General features: G+C 37.3%; 1 protein-coding gene across 1 annotated transcript in view; it reads right to left on the reverse strand.

Moving 5' to 3' along the window:
- The window catches only part of LOC145979468 (A disintegrin and metalloproteinase with thrombospondin motifs adt-1-like), a 183,514-nt gene extending 162,843 nt beyond the window's left edge, over nt 1–20,671 (reverse strand). Inside the window, exon 1 of the mRNA XM_083112382.1 lies at nt 20,059–20,671. Coding sequence (XP_082968508.1) covers nt 20,059–20,193 — 135 coding nt within the window. The 5' untranslated portion in view covers nt 20,194–20,671. The remainder of the gene's footprint in view (nt 1–20,058) is intronic.
- Nucleotides 20,672–21,238: the final 567 nt, after the last annotated feature.

Here is a 21,238-nt window from a genome sequence, read left to right on the forward strand (position 1 = left end):
GCTTTCCAAGGATAATTAAGCCGTATAAGTTATCACACATGAAGCAAATTAATTGCTTAAGACTATTAGAAGTGTTATTATTCAGAAAATCAAGGTTCGCAGTGTGACGTCATCTTAGTGTTTCTTAGTATTTAGTATACGTAATATGTATTTTACTTGAAATCCATGGTGGAATAAAGATAGAAGAGGTTCAATTAATTATTCGTGTAAGGGTCAGATATAGTCTCAAGAACGAGAAAACTCGTCTCGATTTTGGACACACACGCAAATTGATTGCTTGATTTGTTTAATTTTACTTCGCTTTACTGCCACTATTGGCTAATGGCGACGATGAGGATTAGATGAGGAAATTCATGAAGGGACACTCACCAAGTTTACCCTTGCTCATTTTTAAGCATTGGTCTCGGTTACAACTAAAATTTTGTCGGAAATGGGACGGAGACTTGTCTGAAAGTAAGTCCCATATTTTGCCATCTCTCCTGCAACAGACGTACTTTTTTCTTCAGGAGAGCCCAGAGAAAACCCAAGAGTAACAATTAAAAAATGAAATTGTTGGAGAATGGCAAATATGGTGTAGTAATGGTTTTGTAATTGTAAAGGATACAGAAATGCGATTGTTTTAATAAATAAACTGAGAAGTGATCAAAATATAACTTTATTGCTCACTTAAACGGCACATTTTATCATATCAAAATTGTCATTATGATAATTCAAAGGGGTGACGGCTCAACACTGTTTTGTAATGCTGTATTTATGGAAAGAGAGATTATTTACAAAGTTTGACAACAAATAATGGATCTTTTCCAATCAATTTGGTTTCATTATTGTACACAACAGATATTGAAAACATTATACTTCTGAGACGTGCTAACACTGAAAACTTCTGAGACGTGCTAACAGAAAATTGTAAAAAGGAAATATTTATGAAATATTGTTTCTAAATCTATAAGATGAATGAGTGAATGTACGTGTATGTGCTAATATGTTATTTATGAATGTGCTCGTAATTGAATTTTATAACTAAGTGCAAATGTTTATGTATTCAAAATGTATGCTGAGCATAAACAGCGCTGCAGGTCAATGATGATCAAATGGGGTTTTCGAATCCTCCACCAACAAGTCTTCTGTTTTTGCTACTGGTCGAAGTAGCATACTAACAGGCGGTCGTGAGAAAATACTGTCAGAAATGTTGGAAAGCAACAATTTTAAAGGTAGTACTATAATAATCGCAGAACACTCAAGGTCTTTTCGCTCTAGTTCGATTTCATCAAGAACAGTCCTTACATCCAGTTCAAAACTTCCAAGTCTCGTTTTGTTTGGCAAAAGAAACTTTCACTGGTTGCAAACCATATTCAGCATGCACGCGAAAGTTGGCATTGACGAATTATTGACTATTATAAATGCGAAGGACGCACAAATCTACTTAAATGTTGTTTTTATTTCTTAAGTATAGTCTGAGAAGTACAGCTTAACCTTCCAGAAAAGCCACCAAAAAAGTACGTCATTCTTCTGTCCTTGTATCAAACTTTGTTTAAGAACGATATGCAAATTTTAACGTGTGAAGATGACAGAGATCTTAATCTCGAGAGAAAATTACATAAAGAGGGAGATACGCGGAGGGTTTAGGAGAAATGTCCCCCCTTCACCGGTGTTTTGGTGACAGACTTTCGGCATTGAATTTACGGGAGATTTAGTCGCCACAAATTTTTCGCATTTTTAGCGGCGCGGCTTCACTTCAATAAATGTTCATGGAGTGGATAATATTAAACAATAGAATTAATTTACATTTTATATAATACACAGGTCAGATACAAAATAAAAGTTTACAAATTTCAATGTTTCTTAGTTCTAACCTACATATCTTATATTGCCAGTGTACGAATAAACGGGGATTTCCCTCTCCCCACAAAGAATTTTATCCCCGGTAAAAGAAAATCATTTTTATCCCCCTCAAATAAAATGAAATTGACAGTTAAGAAATGATAATCTTGCAAATGCTATGTCGATATTACAGTAAAACCTCATTAATCCGGACCCCGATAAGCCGGACTTCGCTTAATCCGGACAGGCAAAAGCCCCCCCCCCAAAAAAAATAAGCAGAAAGCAAGGTTTTAAATGTGGCTAGAAGTCAACAAGAGAACTTCCCAAAGAAAAGGCAGTCAAACACTGATGAAATTATGTTTCCCGCAGACTTTGTACTGTACTGTATAGTGTGTTTAGGCCTATGCCCTTTCGTCCTTTCAGTTAATCCGGACTTTCGTTAAACCGGTCAACTTATCCCCCACTAGTCCGGATTAACGAGGCTTTACTGTATTCTCTTAGTCTCTCTCAGGTATCACTCTTAACTTCGTGCCTATAGTCCGGGTGCCAAAGCCTAAAAGTGGCATAACCTCGTTTTGAGGTATGAATGAAATGTTTTAACTGATTTTGAAAGCTTACGTTATGTACATTTCAGATCCGATTGATACCACTCTGTCAACCTTGAGCAATTTGAGTAATTCAAGATGGCGTCCAATATGGCAGACTTTCCAGTTGTGACCCTATATCTCAGTAACCAATGGTCGTAATCAGAAAATCTTTTTTTTAGTCTTGATCCTCATTAGATGGATACGAAAAAGAATCTGTTTAGTTTTTCGCGAATGTCATGAGTTTTACCATAATTTTAAAAAATAATGTAATTTTTCTAGCACTTTTTGATGTTTTTGCCTTGTAAACTTTTGAATAAATTAAATGACAGGCAATTGTTTCGAATAAAAGTGGTAGCCAATTCATAACCTTTACAACAATATAAGACTTAATGCATTTGAATGGAAAATACCTTATAAAATATGTCGCAAAATGGAGGATAGTGCCAAAAAAGTGCATCTTTATCACAGGCCGGCGGGTAATCATTGACGTTTTGATAGAAGCAAGAGACTTGGAAGGATTAATTTTTCTATCATTAAAGACATTTTCAGTAGAGTAGCTAATCGATATCTGCGCTCCGGCGGCCGCCATCTTGAAAATAATCCGCCATGTTGGATATTTTTTGATTCGATATATCTCGGGAAAGGCGTTTCCTATGAACGTGCGGTTCTCTCAGAAATGTTCCAAATATTGTAAACTTTCATAATAAATCACTAACTCTATTTTTGAAAAATAAGAAATAGAAGTTTTACAGAAAAAGCTACAAAACATTTTATGAGAATAACTGCGAGTTGAAAGTCTTAATAATTCTCGAACTAAACAATGGCATTTTCTATTTTGTAAGAAGTAGAAGTCTTTAGATGAATTTAACTCCTATTTTTTTAAAAAAATATATAAATTTAACTTAAAGAATATTTTACGAGAAATACAATTTACAGGCAAATACTTTCTGAAAAAAGGAGTCATTGAAATTTATACAGTATTAAATTCTTGTATTATTTGAAAGAGAAAACAAATCTTTATTGTAATTATTGATACAAAACTAGTGACCGAATTTTTCTGATATGAATCAATCTTTCGATATTTATCCTTCTTTGATCAGGTCCTCACATCCTTCACATTTAGGTAATGTACAGGGTGTCCACATGAGACATCACTGATATTAAATTAAAATTGTGAGGAAACTCTTCGACATAGAGCCTTGCTGCTTGTGGCATTATGTAAAGCAACTCATTTTTTTGATGTTGTGTACTTCTACGTGAGTTCCTTTCGTAATCCTCAAAATATCTAGCCGATACTCGACTCATGTGCGTACACTATCATGACAGGGGTGATGGAGTTGATGGCATTTTCAATTCCCCTGCGGGCACATACAGGTGGAGTGTAGACCGTGTTTTACATAACCCCACAAGAAGAAATCCAGAAGGGGTTATGTCCGTAGATCGCAGTAGCCACCTTATTTGTTCATCGCGTCCTATCCATTGGTGGAACGTTCTCTCCAGAAACTCACGAACATCCAAACTCCAGTGCGGTGGTGCACCATCCTGCTGGAAGTTCACATTTGGCTGCAGAGGAAGGAGCTGAGGGACAGGAAATTGTTCGAGCATGTCCAAATAACAGTTAACGGTTACTGTTTGCCCGATGAAATAAAAGGTCAAAACAATTCTGTCTCGTCAAAGCACACCACACATTCCCTTTTTTCTCTTCCTGACATGTTTCCGAAGACTGTGGGTTCGGGTAGTCTGGGTTTTGCTCGATTCGGTCCATCATCTCAATAGCAAATTGTTCTCGTTGTGGTCTGTCTTGTGGCTGCAACGCCTGAGCAACCTTCACTATGTATGTAGACAAACGGAGACATAAACATACTATATTTAGCCCTTTTGCTCAACCCTGACGTTGCGGTTAAATATATTAATTCTTAGGTTCAGGAGAATGTAATTTTCGGAATCTTATGACTGGCTACATAATCTTAAAGCTTTACTAAATCCATTTTTATTATCGATTTACATGAGAAATTCTTACCCTTCGTTGAAAATAACGTTTCAATAGCCATCCCATTGCGTTCCAATGTAAAGCTTAGGGCAACCAAATGACGAACGAAATTCATTAGGGACACAACATGTGTGGCGCCACCACCGGGAAGGTTTGGCAATGAACAGGAGTGAATTAGTCAGTCAGTTAATTAATGGCATATTACGATTTCATTTCGAGGAAGGGGTTAAGATTTTTTTATGTATTTTTAAAGCAGAGTAGACTAGAATATGTCTCTAGCTTGCAAACGTCCCCACTACAACACTACAACACAGCAATACTGTACTGCAAATCCAGAGACGTATAACAACCCTACCTAAACACGGCCGTCGATCACACGATTCTGTTAGGTCTCCATTTCAACAGATGTCTACGGATTTCCATCAACACGGTTTCGGAATGAGCGTCCCTGCCATCTTTGGATCAACCTTCGCAATACACAAGTAATCACGGCTAGAACTTCCATTCTGAGTCCTAGATGTCTGTGACTTCAGGTAACATTGAACAACTCAACTCAACAAAGATTTATTGGACTTAAGGTAACATTGAACTTGGAGCATTATGAATCAAGACGATAAAATAAATAGGTCACAACCACGGTGTAAAGTAATATTATGCTCAATACCATGATTTTTTCTTTGTTTTGTACGCATAATGACACTTTACCATCCAACACTTACGATAGTAGCACAACTCAATAAACCGACAAATAAAAGCTCCAGGTTATATGGGTTTAATAACATTCTGGATATTCTGTTGTGCAACTAACCCATTGACTCACAAAGAAACAACACAGAGGAACTGTTAGATTTTAATAATTCATGATTTTAGTTATGCTTCGTGGATTCTCAAGACTTCCTCCTTTTTTTCATTAACGGTCAGTAGCATTTTCATGGTCAGTGAATTCTCACGTTTCGTCCAGAACCTCATTGTACTGTTCGTAATTTTTATCTTTATCAGAGCCCGGCTTTTTACCTGTGTGTCAGGAGTGTAAATGCGTTTACAGTGAGGCAATGTTTGGTACTAATATACAAAACAGAGGCACGTGGTACAGTGGGATCCATGAGTATTAACGTGCAAATTGTCCATGACTATTTTTTTAAAAAAAATTCTCTTACATCCTATGTGTTTTTAAGCGATGGATTTTTTTATGTATGCTGGTGCAGAAATTGTTAACAGCTTGTTTTGAGTTTTCTTTTAATTCTTGAAGCTCCTATTGGGTCAAATAGAGTTCACGAACATGGTGATGGACAATTTGCTCGGTAATTCCTCATGGATCCCACTGTACGTATTGAGTATAGTTATTTTAAAATTTACCTTCCGTGGAGACTTATTTTCACTGGGCTTTTAGCGTCAATTGTGATCATAACCGGGGTTGTTAGAGGTCCAGAAATTTTAAATAAATTCAATTCCGGTCCAGGAGAGAAAATCAGCAAGTGTAAATGGGTTTTGGACAATAAAGAACCTTTTTAAGTATTTAAAGTATTTCAATTCTGTCCAGAAACCCTTTTTCCCTGATTAATTTAAATACAGTCCAGAAACCCTTTTTCCGGTTAAATTTGAATACGGTCCAGGAACCATTTTTTCCGGATCAGTTTAAATACGGTCCAGATACCTTTTTCCAATGAAATAATACAGAACTTGGACCGAATTTAAATTGTGCGAAAAAAAGTTCTGGTTCTGCAGCGTAACCCAGTAGAACCCATTAGAATATATGGGTTCCTGACCTTTAACAACCCTGATTATAAATTAATTACAAAGAAGTAATGATCTCTACTCCTTTTTACAGGCATTTTCACAAAAGCGCGCGCACCGTCATCGCCAACATCTCGAAGGGTGTTCATGTATGGTCTTCACCGAAGCGATTGAAGGTATGATTATCATGATCATATGAGGAACGTGCCCGTATAAAATATCATAAAATGTATCTCTCTGCAAGAAGATTTCTCATCCGCTTTCCTTAACACCGGCGAATTTGCTGGACTTCATGAGTTTTTCCCAAAGTTCACTGCGTGATAACGTCAAGCTCAACATCATCAATTTATTGCCTTAGCGTGACTAAATCACTGAATTCAAATTTGACAAGTTACACGGTGCTGAATCAATGAATGAAGTTATTTAACGTCGCTTTTCTTCCACTTTTGGCTAATTGCGATTATGAGAATGAGAGATTATATGTTGAAATTGATGAAAGGGCACTCACAAAGAACATTCATGCCCAGGCCGGGATTCGAATCCGAGAGCCCTGGCGTCGTAGCAAACTGTGCTAACCACTCCGCCACGGAGGTTGGCTACCAAGGTGTTGATCACCAGTTTCATCAATAGCCGACTCTAACTAACTAACTCTCTAGCCTTCTTAAACCCGAAGGTTCATGGCTGCAGCAACACAAGCCTTCCATCTGTCCCTATCCTGGGCAAGATCAATCAAATATTATCCTTACCGAAGGCCTCCCCGATGACGCAGTGGTAGCGTCGTCGCCTTGTAATCAAGGGGTCCCGGTTTCGATAGCCGGTGGAAACACATAGTGGTTTGGATCCCACTTTAAACTGTAGGTCCAGTCCCGATTAGCCCTATTGTACATAAAGTGGATTAAAACACCAACTCAATCAATAAATCAATTAACCTTACCAATTTCTTTTAGGTCCATCTCAAAGTTATCCCTCCATCTTCGTCTTGACCTTCTTACAGGTCTCTTACCACCATGTTTCCCAACAGGAATTCTGTAAACTCTTCTTGCCTCTCCCATTCGTGTCCATCTAAGTCTTCTTGATTTAATTGTTCTATGTTATATCTGAACATGACTCTACGACAGGGAAAATGTACAATTTTCCTAATTATTTAGGTCCTAAGAATATTGACGAAAACCTAAAATGTCTGGCATTATTTCGGAATCAAACTGTGTTGTGAATGTACAGGGTGGGAAATAACCTTTTGCTAGGGGTCCACAGTAAAAAGTAACAACAATTAAGAAATTATGGTAATACCAAATGTTTACTATGGCAATTGTGGTTACAAAAACAAAATTAAAAGTTAGTATGTCCGCCGTTTGCTTCTCTCACAGCACGAAGACGATCAGGGTAGGAGCTCAGAAGATTCGCAAACAGTCCGTATTCCATTCCATGTCACGGAGAACTTGTTCCAGATGTGCAAGGAGTGTTGGCCGGGAATAGCGGTCCGGTCCGCGTTCCACTATCATCAAGGACTCAAGTAGGTCCTTCAGAATAGCCGCAAAGTGCTCTGCTGCATTCAGGTCCGGTGATGCACCCGGGCATTCAGAACTGCTGAAGAAGTCAATGCCACTTCGCCGAAGAAGGTCTTGGTTTTAGCATTTGCCTTGAAGCAAGGTGCTTTGTCGTGAACTAACTTTTAATTTTGTTTTTGTAACCACAATTATCGTAGTAAACATTTGGTATTACCATAATTTCTTCATTGTTGTTACTTTTTCCTGCAGACCCCTAGCAAAAGGTTATTTCCCACCCTGTATACGGATAGAACAAGCCAAAAGTGTATCTTGAAAGTAGACTTTGTAGAAAATCAGATGAAATAACTTCGAAATCTGTGTGTTTTATATTTCTTTCAGCTGTCCCATGCTTCATATACAACACATCGAATTTACTAAATTATATCGTACTGTTGCTTCATTATTACGAAGAGAAATTGCTCACACCATATTTCCCCACTGCTTGAAAACTATGGCAAATTCAGCAGAAGAATGCGGTAATGGTTAGTCCTTATTAATTACAAGTGTGATTTTCTCACTCACAATTTCTCTTCTCTGTAAACATATTTGTGAAAAAAAGTATTGTTAACAAGAAGAGCAGCCTCACGCAAAAGCGAGCAAGCTGTTGTTGACGTGGGAAATGTCCAAGGGCAGAGAGATTTTTATCTAACCATGAAAGCCGCGCCAGCGAAATTTCAACTCGATCAGAATCTAAACCAACATACAGAAATCGTAAACCTGTTTACCATAAAGAACGGTACACATTACGTAACTTCGTCTGACATTACTGATGCTTGCGAAGATGAACCATTGAGTTAATTACTGAAGCTATGGTGATGTCTCTTGGTGAATTAAGGTTTTACATTTCATTTGAAGTCGGCGAAGATTACAACACAGCCATGTTTGTGGCAACTGTGAAGAGTCTTAGAACAACTTGGAAGAAGAGCTCGTTGAATTACAAACACACCGGTATCAAGGACGTCCGGAAAAGGAGCATAGGAGGGCCACACCCCCTTGGAGAGTTATTTTCAGGAGAAAATTACATATTTTATGTATGTGATTTCATTATTGAGTTTATTATTATCAGGGCTGGGAAAATGATGGAAAGTCATAGTTTTTTCTGGAACTTGTGGACGATGTTAAGCGTAACAAGTCAGGCTTCCTTTCAATTGTCAATATTGTGGTTTCTTAACTGCATTTTCCTCTTTTCTTCCTGGCCGTTTCGTGCTTTTTAGCTCTATTTGCTACGTTCATAATCCTAACCCAAATGTAACATCGGAAAACAAGTGGCTTGCATTTTTGTTACTTCCCTTTTCTTACACTTGATTGATTTGGTTTAGTTTACTTCGCTTTTCTGCAACTTTTATCCCGAAGATGAGGATGATTGATGACGATGGAATTGATGAAGGGGCACAATGAACACCCATGCCCAGGTCGGGATTTGAATCCAGGCCATTGACGGGTGGAGACTCGAACCCGGGACCTTCTGTCGGTAGATCCAAAGTCGACCACCGATAACGACGGAGATAGAAATTAGTTTTTTTTTTTTTAAGTCCACTTTATGCACAGACAACGACGTCAGTAGGATTTTTTTCCCAGGAAAGGGCAAGCAAGGTAATTTTTTCCAGGGGGCCAATAAGGCATATTTCCGCCTATAGTATGTTGCCCCCTTAAAAAAACTTCTTCAGATTAAAGTTATCATGTTTCTGCAACACCCTTCAAGTAATTACTCTGACTGAAATGAAATATATGGGTGTAATACATAAGCTTTTTTCCATGGGGGATCCGTGGTCTCCCCTCCCCCCCCCTTGCGGACGCCCATGTGCACAGACGGGCTAATTGGGACTGGACCTACAGTTTACAGTGTGATCCGAACCACTGTGTGGCTCCACCGAGTATCGACCCTGGGGCCCCTTGATTACAAGGCGATGACGCTATCACTACGCCATCGGGGAGGCCCAATTTGTCCCCAAGAATTTTCTCTAATAAGATGTAGAAACGTGAATAAACAAGAATCAATATGTTTTCTTGAGCACACGCATCATTTTCTAAGCCAACTACAAGCCGTGGGCCACCTTTGGGACTCATGGACCACCTTGGGAACAGATGTAACGGTTTGGTAATTCTTCTCTTTTTTAAAAAAAGTTACAACAATGTTACAAAATATCAATTTGGTACAAGTTGTTATTTAGTTATAGGAATTATTTCTTTTAATTTTAGAAATTTATCTCTCATTAGAGATTTGTTAATTGCCCTAGAAGCTTAACTAGGACCACCTTTGGTTCACCTACCTTAATAATAGGAGCCGGCCCCCTGCGCCGGAGTGGTTAGCATATCGCGCTACGACGCCAGGGGTCCCGGGTTCCAAACTATGCAGGGGAATGGCTGTTTGTGAGTGTCCATTCATCCACTCATCTTCGTAAATTAGCCAAAATTGACACAAAAAGTGAAGTAAAATAAAGCAAATCAATAAACAATAGGAAACTTTTAAACGCTGTACACAATATATTGCGCAATTGACAATATCCCATTTCAACTTAGTAATGAACTACATAATTGTATTTCAAAATCAGCTTGATCCTGGAAGATTCCATAGTTTTTATGAATATTGCAGTCATGACTGTGAAAATAAGAACATTCATTCACCGTTACCCATTTCACAGCATGTTTTCAACGTGCTTGACCTCGAGGTGTGTAAGGTCAATATGTCCATCTAGCGTGAAGGCGAAATGAAGGAAGGTGGTTGCGAAGTCCACAAGGCATTGAGAAAAACCCGGAAGATCCGGTTTTTGTTAAACGCCGGTTCCTGTCTTCCGGAGCACAAGAACATGCTGGATCTTTTTCTTTGTAGTTTCAGACTTATGAAGTTACGAATGTGAAACGTTGTGGACATGGTTGACTTGTTAGTATGGACGAACTTAAGGTTGAATTGATTCAGGGGAGATCGCCAGGAATTACCAAGGTGATTATGTGACGTCACCATGAGGAGGTACGCTAGTGTTTAAAAGAGAATGATGCTGTAATGTTATCAGTTTCATGGTAAAGGGCGATGGACAATTCGAACTAAGTCACTAGAGTAAGTAAGGCGAATGAACACAAATGGTTACCGAACACAGCCGACAATAATATAATGCGTTTAGAAGATAATATAATGTAAATGAACAAAGATAATAGGGTAATTACATTGCTCTTTATAGTGCTGGAATATTATAACGTCGAATAATATGAGGTAAGAGTGCCAAAACAGTGGTAAGAACGATCGTTCCTTCCTCCTAAAAGGCTAAAAGAATCTATGTTAAGTAATCGAAATGCTTCATAACTGCTTCACCACCACTTGTAACAAGATGAAGTCTACTCTGTTATTTAAAATATAAATAAGCTCACTGAATAGGCCTATAGGAAATAACATGAGGAAACTGAAAAGAACTAAAGTAATAACTAAGCGTGTCTTCGATGCCATGATCTAGCGGCTACCATTACTAGTTAAGAGAAAAAGGCACGGAACGAAAATAGAACAGAAAATTCACAGAACACGAAAAGCCACAGATAACTATTGGAACTGTGATTTCATTCACCAGAGATTCGCTAGACCGAAAGATGTTTGAGTACAAGTTGTTTGAGTTGTTCTTTCAACAATTTCCTATAATCACAATTCATCCTCATCGTCTCAATTAACCTAAAAATATAGATACACGAAGTTAAACTAATAAATACAAAGAAGGAAAAGTTCCCACGATGTAAAACCAACTGCATGATAATACTAGACAAATTGACCACCACCATGTTCACTCACTATGCTGAAGTTTAAGAATCTGAATAAAAACATAAATATGGAGAAGCAAAACCTATGCTTTAGAATAACTATAATTCAATCCCTTCAAAAATATGTAGAATGTAGAAGTTACACTAGAGTTCGTATATATGTATGAACGTGTTATCTATATTAACGCACAGCGAGCAGCAAGCTGCAGAGAGGTGAAATATATAGATGTATTCGCCGGAAACGTGTGTGTTTTCGCACAGACGCTACACATTTTCATTTCCGGTAAATGGTTCAATAATATGTCGCTCAGAGGATTTAGGATTGTATGGTACAGATAGAATACAATGAGATTGCAGACGATATCATGTATCTGAAAGTCAATATCGAGGAGTTAAACCCCAAGTTGCAACAAGTTACTACTGGAAGATATTTCTATTGTATTATTTCATGGAATGTGTGTTTGCAACACGAAATATTTCACCTTATTCATATCACGTGTGCGGATCAGAATTATTTTGATATCACAGTTTACTTCCAACTCCAAGCACCCATTACGATGACTGCACAGTTTAGATATTTTAAATATCAGTTTTTAGAACTTACGCCTCCACTGCATGATTTTTTAACGATATTTTACTCGCCACAGTTGCCAAGTCATGGAACACTGAAATCTCTAATCGAGCATGACAACTACAAATGTTGGTATGTGGTGAAGCATTGTTCCATGCAACAATAGATGGAAACACCAATAGGGCGTGGAACAATTTCATTCAATCTTTATCATCTGCTGGGAGGGTAACTGACTCGTGACTCCTCGTTCTCGGCCTACTTTAACCAAGCATTTTTTCCCATTCCTTCTTTTCTTTCTTCCAGGTAAGGACCTGGCATTATTGTAAGGGTCTAAGCCATAGACTTTCTCCCTGGATACCCTTCACTCAAATGTCACTGCTCAGACAATGAATTAATTCCGGTAAAAATAACATCTTACAGCTAGGGTTCACTTACGTGCCTTGGTAAAACAGCTTATTATGTGTACTTGTCTAACACTGCAACCAATTCTGTTCTGGGCGTACATTTCACGATTCCGTGTCATACTGCATTGAAGACGAGGTGAAAGAAATGTACAAGGAAACGGTGAATTACAATCGTAGACTCTCACTCACTAGCTCTTGCGTACGTGATCGAATCTTGTGTTTGCAATCAATCCGAAACAACAATGGTGAAATCACAACTGATTTTTGCTTCCTTATGATCAACGGCGCGTATTTCTAGCTTTAGGTTAACCATTGCGTGTAGTGAAAGCATATAATATCCTAACATTTATCTAAGCATTCCGAACGTTGTCTGAAGAGACAGATAGGACGAAGGAAATACAGTCTTCAGGCGATATAGGGAATTAACAACACAGCTTGGTCGTCAACGAACATGAGGTCGACTGATCGGTTTCAATTTCTTTACTATAAAATGAAAGACAATGTACACATTTCACGATCAATTCAAGTGATCTCAGATCAATAACTACATACATCGATTGCAGATTGATTTTTTTTTTACTTTAGATTAATCAAGTCTGGCAGTTATTGCACTATTGTGTGTTGAAATGGAAAACAAAACGGCACTCGAAATATATTTTGGAGGTAATTTGTACCAATTTGCGACGGCCTTCATTCAATGTCATGCCAAAAATTTGCGAACATAAAAATCGCACGTAAATCAGAGCACTAATTTTTTTAAAATGTATGACTCCAGGCTGGGCGCTTAATACAAGTCCCTTGTGATAAAATAAACCAAATGTTAGGAAGGTAAGATGAACTCCTTATCACAAGACTTAATATCTATCTATCTATATGTGCAACATTTGCTACCAGTAGTACTCACTAAACCCATGCTGTTGAGCAGTGGCGGCGATTGGGTTCGAAAACGGGAGGGGGGGGGAAGGACAGTTTACTTTTCCTTGGTAGATAAGGTTTAGCATAGTGTGGCCACTGTGTTGAGAGTAACTTCCCAATATTATTGTTTGCGCTCAAGTGCACTTCGCAGATAGCCATTGACCTTTTCAGACAACAACTCCAAATGAAAGTGATATATGCTTGTGCCCTCTTGTGGAAAGAAGACTAATCCAACTTTCAGATGAGAGAAACTACTGTGTACAAGGGCAATAAAACCTCTTCCAACTTCCAAACCCTTCTTGCACAACGGTAGCTCTTTCTGCCTGGAGTTTCAGACATGCGACTCTTCAAACTCTGCGTCCCGGTGTGGTGTTTATATTTCGCCCGTGCTCGCCCTGTAACTGGGGAAGAGCTCAAGCATTAAGAAGACCTTCGAACCGTTACTCCTTGGTGTAACCGTTCTTGCGTTTGATCGTAACGGAGTATCTCCTTGGTACTGGTCTTGAATCAGGTTGCATTATTTACAAGCTGCAGCATCGTTCAAAAACTCCTAAACCCTGGTCTTGTTCTGCGATCAGAAATTCCACCAGTGCTGAAATTTTTCATAGTAGCGTAGTTTCTGAGTAGCCAATAGTATCAATAAGTACCTTGATTCGAACAGCCAGGTATGGCCGTGCAGTATAAGTGGTATAGAGTACGAAAGTTGTCCTTTGACTGATGAAGAAAACCGTATTATGATTTTAAAAGTTTGATCTAATAAATTTATCACATTAAGAGTAAACTTAGGTTAAATAATCTTGTGAAGCGTTTATCAGGAGGAAAATACACACTGGAACATCCTTCCTCAATCAATGGGGCGCTAGCCATTGTTGGGTCCCGAGGGAGCTTTTGATGGGTCGCGAAGTGGAGCTTGAAAATGTATTTACTGTCTTTTAAAAACCTAAGAGTTAAACTAAGAGAACAATGTTCGATATCAGCTGTGATTCTGGCATGACAACTACATTTTTAGATTTAACCTTAACAAAGTTTTGGATATGGTTAAAAGGTGGGTATCCTGAACTTTCTGACGAAGCATTCAAGTTGCTCATACCGTTCTACACCTCATATTTGTGTGAAAATCGATTTTCATCTCTAATTCAAGTGAAAATCAAGTACAGAAATAGACTTGACGCGCACTCAGATTTACGACTTAAGTTAACCACTATTGAACCATTACCTTCTCAATATGAAAGCCTGATGGCTTGCTCCGGTCACGTGACTAAACGTCATCAACTGGAGGCGAGATAGCTGCCATGTTTGATTTGCTTCTTCGGAATCAATGTTGGACCTTTTTAGTGAATATGGAATTGTAATGCAAATTTAAGAACTGTAATCGAGTTTACATGACGTGTAAATATGCTTAAATGTGGAAGAGGTATGGTGTATAAGTCTTGTGTACTCAATTGCGGAGGCAATTACAATGAAAAAGGTAAGAGTAACTTTCACATTTCTTCAAGATGATGTTAAAAATGAGAAATTTTTAGGGCAATTCAATGTGATTCAGTTAAGTAACAAATGTTTTATACTAAAAAATAAATAAGAGTAATAGTTAATGATGTAAACATTACATGTGTCCGGAATAGGCACCAAATATACTCGTAAATGTGGACAACATGTCAACATTTTTTAAAAAATATCAAATAATTTACCCTGAATTACAAACGTTGGTTAATATTACGTCTACCAAAGCAATTTGTTAGTGTAAATTTTATGCAAGCATTCGATAAATTATTCATATTATTTACACAAATTTTCAGTTTCAAAATGTGCTTAATGAAAGAAAGCTATACAACGGGGCAAAGTTGATGCATGTGTACATTTATTCTTATTTTATCCCGCTTTATGCTTCTTTATGCTAATCGGAGGCTAATAAAAGATATGTTGTACATTTAAATACAAAGGTGCGATGTGTAACAAGAACGTCGATGAAATATTCGTGTGTAAAACTATCCAAGAATATATATATATTACTTATCTTTCAAATACAAATGTTTTCACACAGAAAGCATTTTGTTACCTAGCTATGTTAATATGAACTACTAATGTATTAAATTTTTAAAACTGTTTCATATGAACTCCTTTTAATTTTTTGTCTTTGTGAAGCTTCAATGTTCGTAACTTTGATTATTAAATCAGTGATAATGTTTATTGTTTCATAATTTATTAACATTTTTCACGATTTTTCTAACGGAATGTAAAAAACAGTGTAAGGAAATATTCCAAATGTTTATTTCCCAAGTGAACGTTAAAATGGAAATATTAATCTGCTTTTTTTCTCAATGAAACTCTTAAGTTATTGTCACAAATCTTACTAACGACAATGAAAAGATTCATTTTGTTTATTATCTTTCGTTTAATAAATAAAGTCAATAGGATCGAAATTACAATGTGACAAATTATTTACGTTTAGTCTTTATACACAGAAATGTAACATTGCCCTTGTACCAATTTCTTTCGCTTTTGCTGCAAGAATATAGAAATTAAGGTTTTGTATTGAGATTGTATAGCTACACAGAATATCTGCATTATCTGGTTGATTAATTTTGGGTAAACTTAAAGACAATTTAATTGATTAGGTAACTTGGAAAGTTTACGATCAACCTAACATGTTTTTTATTTAATCAATTGATTTTACATACAAAAGTTCATACAAAAGCTGTTACGAGTTTTACTGTAGCTGACCAATATTCCCGATAATATTTTTCAAAGATATACAATGTTTAAATATTTCCGACAAGACGTTTCTAACGGTTTCAACTCTTTCTTTGTGCTATCTTAGGAATTTTTGTGGTGGCCATAGTGACTTCCTGAAAGAAAATTTTGGTGTAAATATTCAATATTATACATTTCTCTTCTAACTATATTCGTCGGGAGGGTAAATGTCAAAATTTAACTTCATAAGAGAAATAAATATACCTTAATTATCTACGGTAAAATTACGTCAAGGAGTTTACAGCATTAAGACGATCGCCTCCAGATGATGACGTCTTGACTGAGCGCTGTGGCCTGAACCTCTAGATGGTCTTGATTGAACCCAACGTACCCCAGGTTATGGGCGGAAATGGCAACCACAACCGTCACATTAATTCGGTGGGTAAAAAAAAAGGCTTTCAATTTCAGCATGTATATTTAGTTAGGTGTTAGACTAAATTAGTCTTTTGAATTACATATTTACTTTTGTAGAATGAAGTATGTGTAATTTGTTTAAGCAAGAGGGCTTCTTAAAGTACTCGATGTTAGCAAAAATGTGATTATAAACTGGGTGCAGACCCCTACAAGTAATTCTGCCAGCGCCCAAGCTTATGGGTCCCATGAAGTGTAATATCCTTCAAGGTGAGTCCCGGACTGAAAAAGGTTGAGAATCAATGTCCTAGAATGTTTTGTGCAAGTTTGTGAGGACATCCGAACTTTTATATCATTTTACAGAGACGGAAAAAAAGAAGAGGAAGAAGTGTTAATTTAAATGAGAACAGACAAAACAACCAGAAATGCTATGGTAACACCTATACGGAATTTGTGGAAAGTTTAGACTCTATGGAAAGAGGGGATTAATAGTAATGTAAAGTAGATGCAGTGCGCACAGCCGATGGCTTACACATGAGATGTGGAAAAAATACTAAATACTAATATTTTAATTGATTATTATTGATTTGATTTATTTTACTTAGTTTTTGTGCCACTTTTGGCTAATTTACGAAGATGGGGATGTGTGATATGATGAAATTGATGAATGGACACCCACTAACATCCATGCCCAGGCCGGGATTCGAACCCGGGAGCCGTAGCGTGATGTGTTAACCACTCCGCCACGGGGGCCGGCTTACTAATATTTAAAATATTATAAATTTGGGCAGTGGTTCCCAAAATGTGCCCCACGGCTGGCTTACAGGGGCGCGGTGAAAGGTTCCAATATTTTCACTGAAATGACAATTATTCAAAATATGTGCCTATTTAGTACTTTTTACACATAAAATGTTTCTGAATTTGAAATATGTGTTAAATTTTTAACTTAAGGCCTGCAACCTAACCATACTAACTGAACGCTGGAAAGATCTTGAAACACTAAGGGCGCAGTGAAATGAAAAAGTCTGGGAACCCCATAATTAGGGTATACTTAACTTTCATTCCAAACAATTTTACAAGGTAAAAACTTCAAAATGTACCAGAAAAATTGCCTTTTTAAAAGATTTATTCTTAAATTGTGGCAAAATCTCAGACATTAATGCAAAATCAAAAGGTGCCTTTTTTAGACAATCTAATGAGGATGAAGACTAAAAAAAGACATTATCTGCTTATGACAGCTAGCTAGGGTGATATACGTCAGGAATTGAGTCTGTGAATCTGATGTTTGGCGGAGGAGGGGGGGGGGGCTTTTGCGATTTGAAATTTTAGTGGTGGTCTAACAACTGATCAGAATTCAATATTTACGGAACAATTCCCGACATGCAACCTTTATTGAATTCTCGAGCACAAAAGTGTTCGATAGGTATATTCATTTGTAGGGAGCGAAAGTTGATGATCTAAAAAATATAGGTATATGACCTATAGAATGTCCTAAAAATTGGGGAAAATGACGTAAAAAATGCATAAAATGACCATTAAATTTGTTAAGTTTCGGGTTAAAAATTTAAATGAAAAGGAAATTAGACAAAATACAATCTCCTTACATGATCTTAAATTTGAGTTTGCCCCAGACGGACACCTGGTGGTTTCCCTCAACACAACAGTTCAGCTTTTCTTTTGCTCGTAAATTGCATTCCTGCGAGATATATATTTCACCTTGGTGAATAGACTCAAGAATATTACCAAAATGAAAGAAGTGACAAAATATGACGAAACAATACACCGAATATTGCGAAAAATGACGGGAAAATGTCGAAATTTGGGGAAAATTACCTAAAACCTGAAAATTGGCAAAAAATGCACTTTAAATTTACCTTTTTGGGGTTCAAGACGAAGTGTAATATTGTGTATATTTAATGAGCATCGTGTCCGAGATGTCAGAAAGAAGATGACATTTCATCAACTTCCGCTTCCTATTAATTTGCATTCAACCTTGGCTTCTGGCTACAAAATAATCGAAGGGAAGTTTGCTTGTAAGTTAGGGCGTCGATTCACTAACCAGATAAGGCTCAACTGGGAGATATACTGTGAGAGCGCACCTACAAGCAAAGTTCGCTGTGGGTTTCCCCATGCAAAGCCTGTGATGGTGCAGAATACAAGGCCAAAGACATTACGTTGAGCTTCCGATGTGAAAGTGGAGGCAATCGGAAGGCAGTAATTCGAGAGATGACAGTTTTTATTGTGATCCTTTCACAGTTATGTGCCCAATGCCGATTTTAAGTCGGACAGATCTAACTTTTTAAAGAAACTTTACAGTTCTATTTTGAGGGGAAGTTTTTGTTCACGGAATGACACACCAGAGTTTGTCTGTATACGAGCAAGTGCAGTTAGGGTTTGGATTGAAGCGACATCTATTTATCTTTGTTGCACGATTATGTATTCGTCCAAAAAGAAACTCCTGTTTTAATATCCTTAGCAATATAGACAAGAAGAGGGTGGGGGGGGGGTAAAGGAGAAACCGAAAAATATATTCGCAAATAAAGTACATACATACAACCATCATGTTGTGCCTGTTTAATATTAAAATAGTCATACTACTGTCAAATGTAAAAACATATATACAAATCCAGACGAGTATCTTCAACTGACAAAAATCCCACTTTAAACTGTAGGCCCTGTCTCGATGCGAACGCAAAGTCGATTTGAAACAAACTTTGCGAAACTTCTTTCGCAAAAAAATCGCGATATAGCATAGTATGGTTGCATTTAATATGTAGAAAATGATACACTGCATTTACAAAGTTGCATCCTTATACAATATGTTTATTTTGCGCTTACGCATCGTCCGTGCCCCTCCCCAAAAATAATTCTGGATCCACGTTTGACCCCTTGCATGTGTACTATCGAATGCAGAGATATTACCGGACAACTTGTCGATAACACGTTCATTCCCTTCGTTTCACGCGATGAAATGTGCAAGAATTGAAACACATCATAAATCAAAGAGTGTCTGTACAAGCATCAGTTCAATTCGACCACTTGAAACACGTGGGTATAAGGGTGAATTAAAAAATAAATTTACAATTTGTCTCACATTACTGTTATTGTTATGCGAATTAATGCGGTGAATTGTTTGGATCTTCCATTCTGGACAATGGAGGTAAACACTCAGCCCTGCCAGAGATGACTGCAGTTATTTTTCTAATAAAAATTTGTTCATGGAGCAAGTATCATTTCATACTTTCGAAGGTCATTACTTCAGTTTTTGTCAGCATATCTATTGCAAAACTAAAGTTATTATTTTGTTGTTTCGTAGTGATTATTGTTAATATAAATATAAAAACCTTTTGTCACTGCAAAACATTAAAATAATAACTTCAGTTTATAAAGCAAGGTGCTTTTTCCTTCCCTCATAAAAAGAATAACCAGCTTTGTGGCTCTATGCCTATAAACAAAACATCAAAGTCTGTAAGAACGTTATAAAAAACAATTCAACATTTTTCTCGTTATTTTCATCTGCAGGATCCAAGGTCGAGATTAGGGGCAGTACTTCATTTATACAGAAGCTTTTGTAGCAAATCAAACTAAATAAATATTAACCAGTAACGATTATTTTTCCATTAAAAAAGAAAACAACTTTACTTACCTCTTCTTCTTGGCACGAATTGTGGTTAGGTGTTGTGAAGAAGACTACGACGAAAAGAAGAATCCGCGATAGTCTGTGAAATAAACATTTGCTGCGCGCGAAATTGGACGACATTTCAACACTAACCCAGTCCATGCTTAAAAATTGCTTCTCAATCCATTAGCCACATCACTTGGTTCTTCTGAACACACATTTCGTCTCATTTTGAATACCTAAACTTGACTTGAGGCTCGTCATAAAGTTTCGAAAGCTCTTTGTACAATAGGAAATTTCATCAGTTTAAGTAGGCGTTTACCGAACTTCATAACTAACACACCCTGTTAAGAAATCGAAACCTCTGTGTTGAACGTAATGCTGTTAAAGCTTGTCACGTCTAACCAAGTGAAAAGAAATGTTGTCGAAAAATATGAACAATTGATCAACTATATTCGAGTTAAACTTCACTGCTTCATGTAGTAACTGAGCCTTGTTCTGTCTAGGGTGAAAGTCTTTTCTTTATGTTGTTGCGACGATACGATAACCGCACTGTAATAATGGAGGTTGTTCCCGATTCGCCCACCTTTCTCGAACAACTTGCACGGAGCTTATACGCGACACCACTGCACGCTTGCTGCGTTTGAGCACAACTGACAGCCAGCTGGTTGTATACACCGGTAATGGTACGCTGGTTTCGCACAGATGCACAAGGTAAAAATCCCCGCGCTCACCCAAGTAAATTCCCTCAACTTGCATGTAATCAAAGTATTTTAACAGGGTACGATTGTATGTGTACCAACATTGGAATACGTAATTCATTATTTGTTGTTATTGTCTAAAAACCGAGAAATCAATTAGTTTTGAAACGTCATGTGTAAAACAAGACCCAATAAATGTTAATTTAATTTAAATATTGGTTCTTTTAGAGGCAAACATGTTGCAAATTACGTGGTAAACTTGTGAAACTTGGGTTGAATGGATTATTTTACTTCGCTTTTCTGCCACTTTGGCTAATCGCGAAGATGAGGCTGAGTGATATGATGAAATTGATGAAGGAACAGTCACAAAGAATACCCATGCCCAAGCCGGGATTCGAACCCGGGACCCATGGCATTCTAGCGCGTTGTTCTAACCACTTTTTTTTTTTTTAAAGGAATACCCCTATGCGGTATTATCCCCCGGCAAACACAAACATCCATGTCCT

The sequence above is a fragment of the Lepisma saccharinum genome, chromosome 26 (assembly GCF_977018435.1).
Source record: "Lepisma saccharinum chromosome 26, izLepSacc3.1, whole genome shotgun sequence".
Lineage (NCBI taxonomy): Eukaryota > Metazoa > Arthropoda > Insecta > Zygentoma > Lepismatidae > Lepisma > Lepisma saccharinum.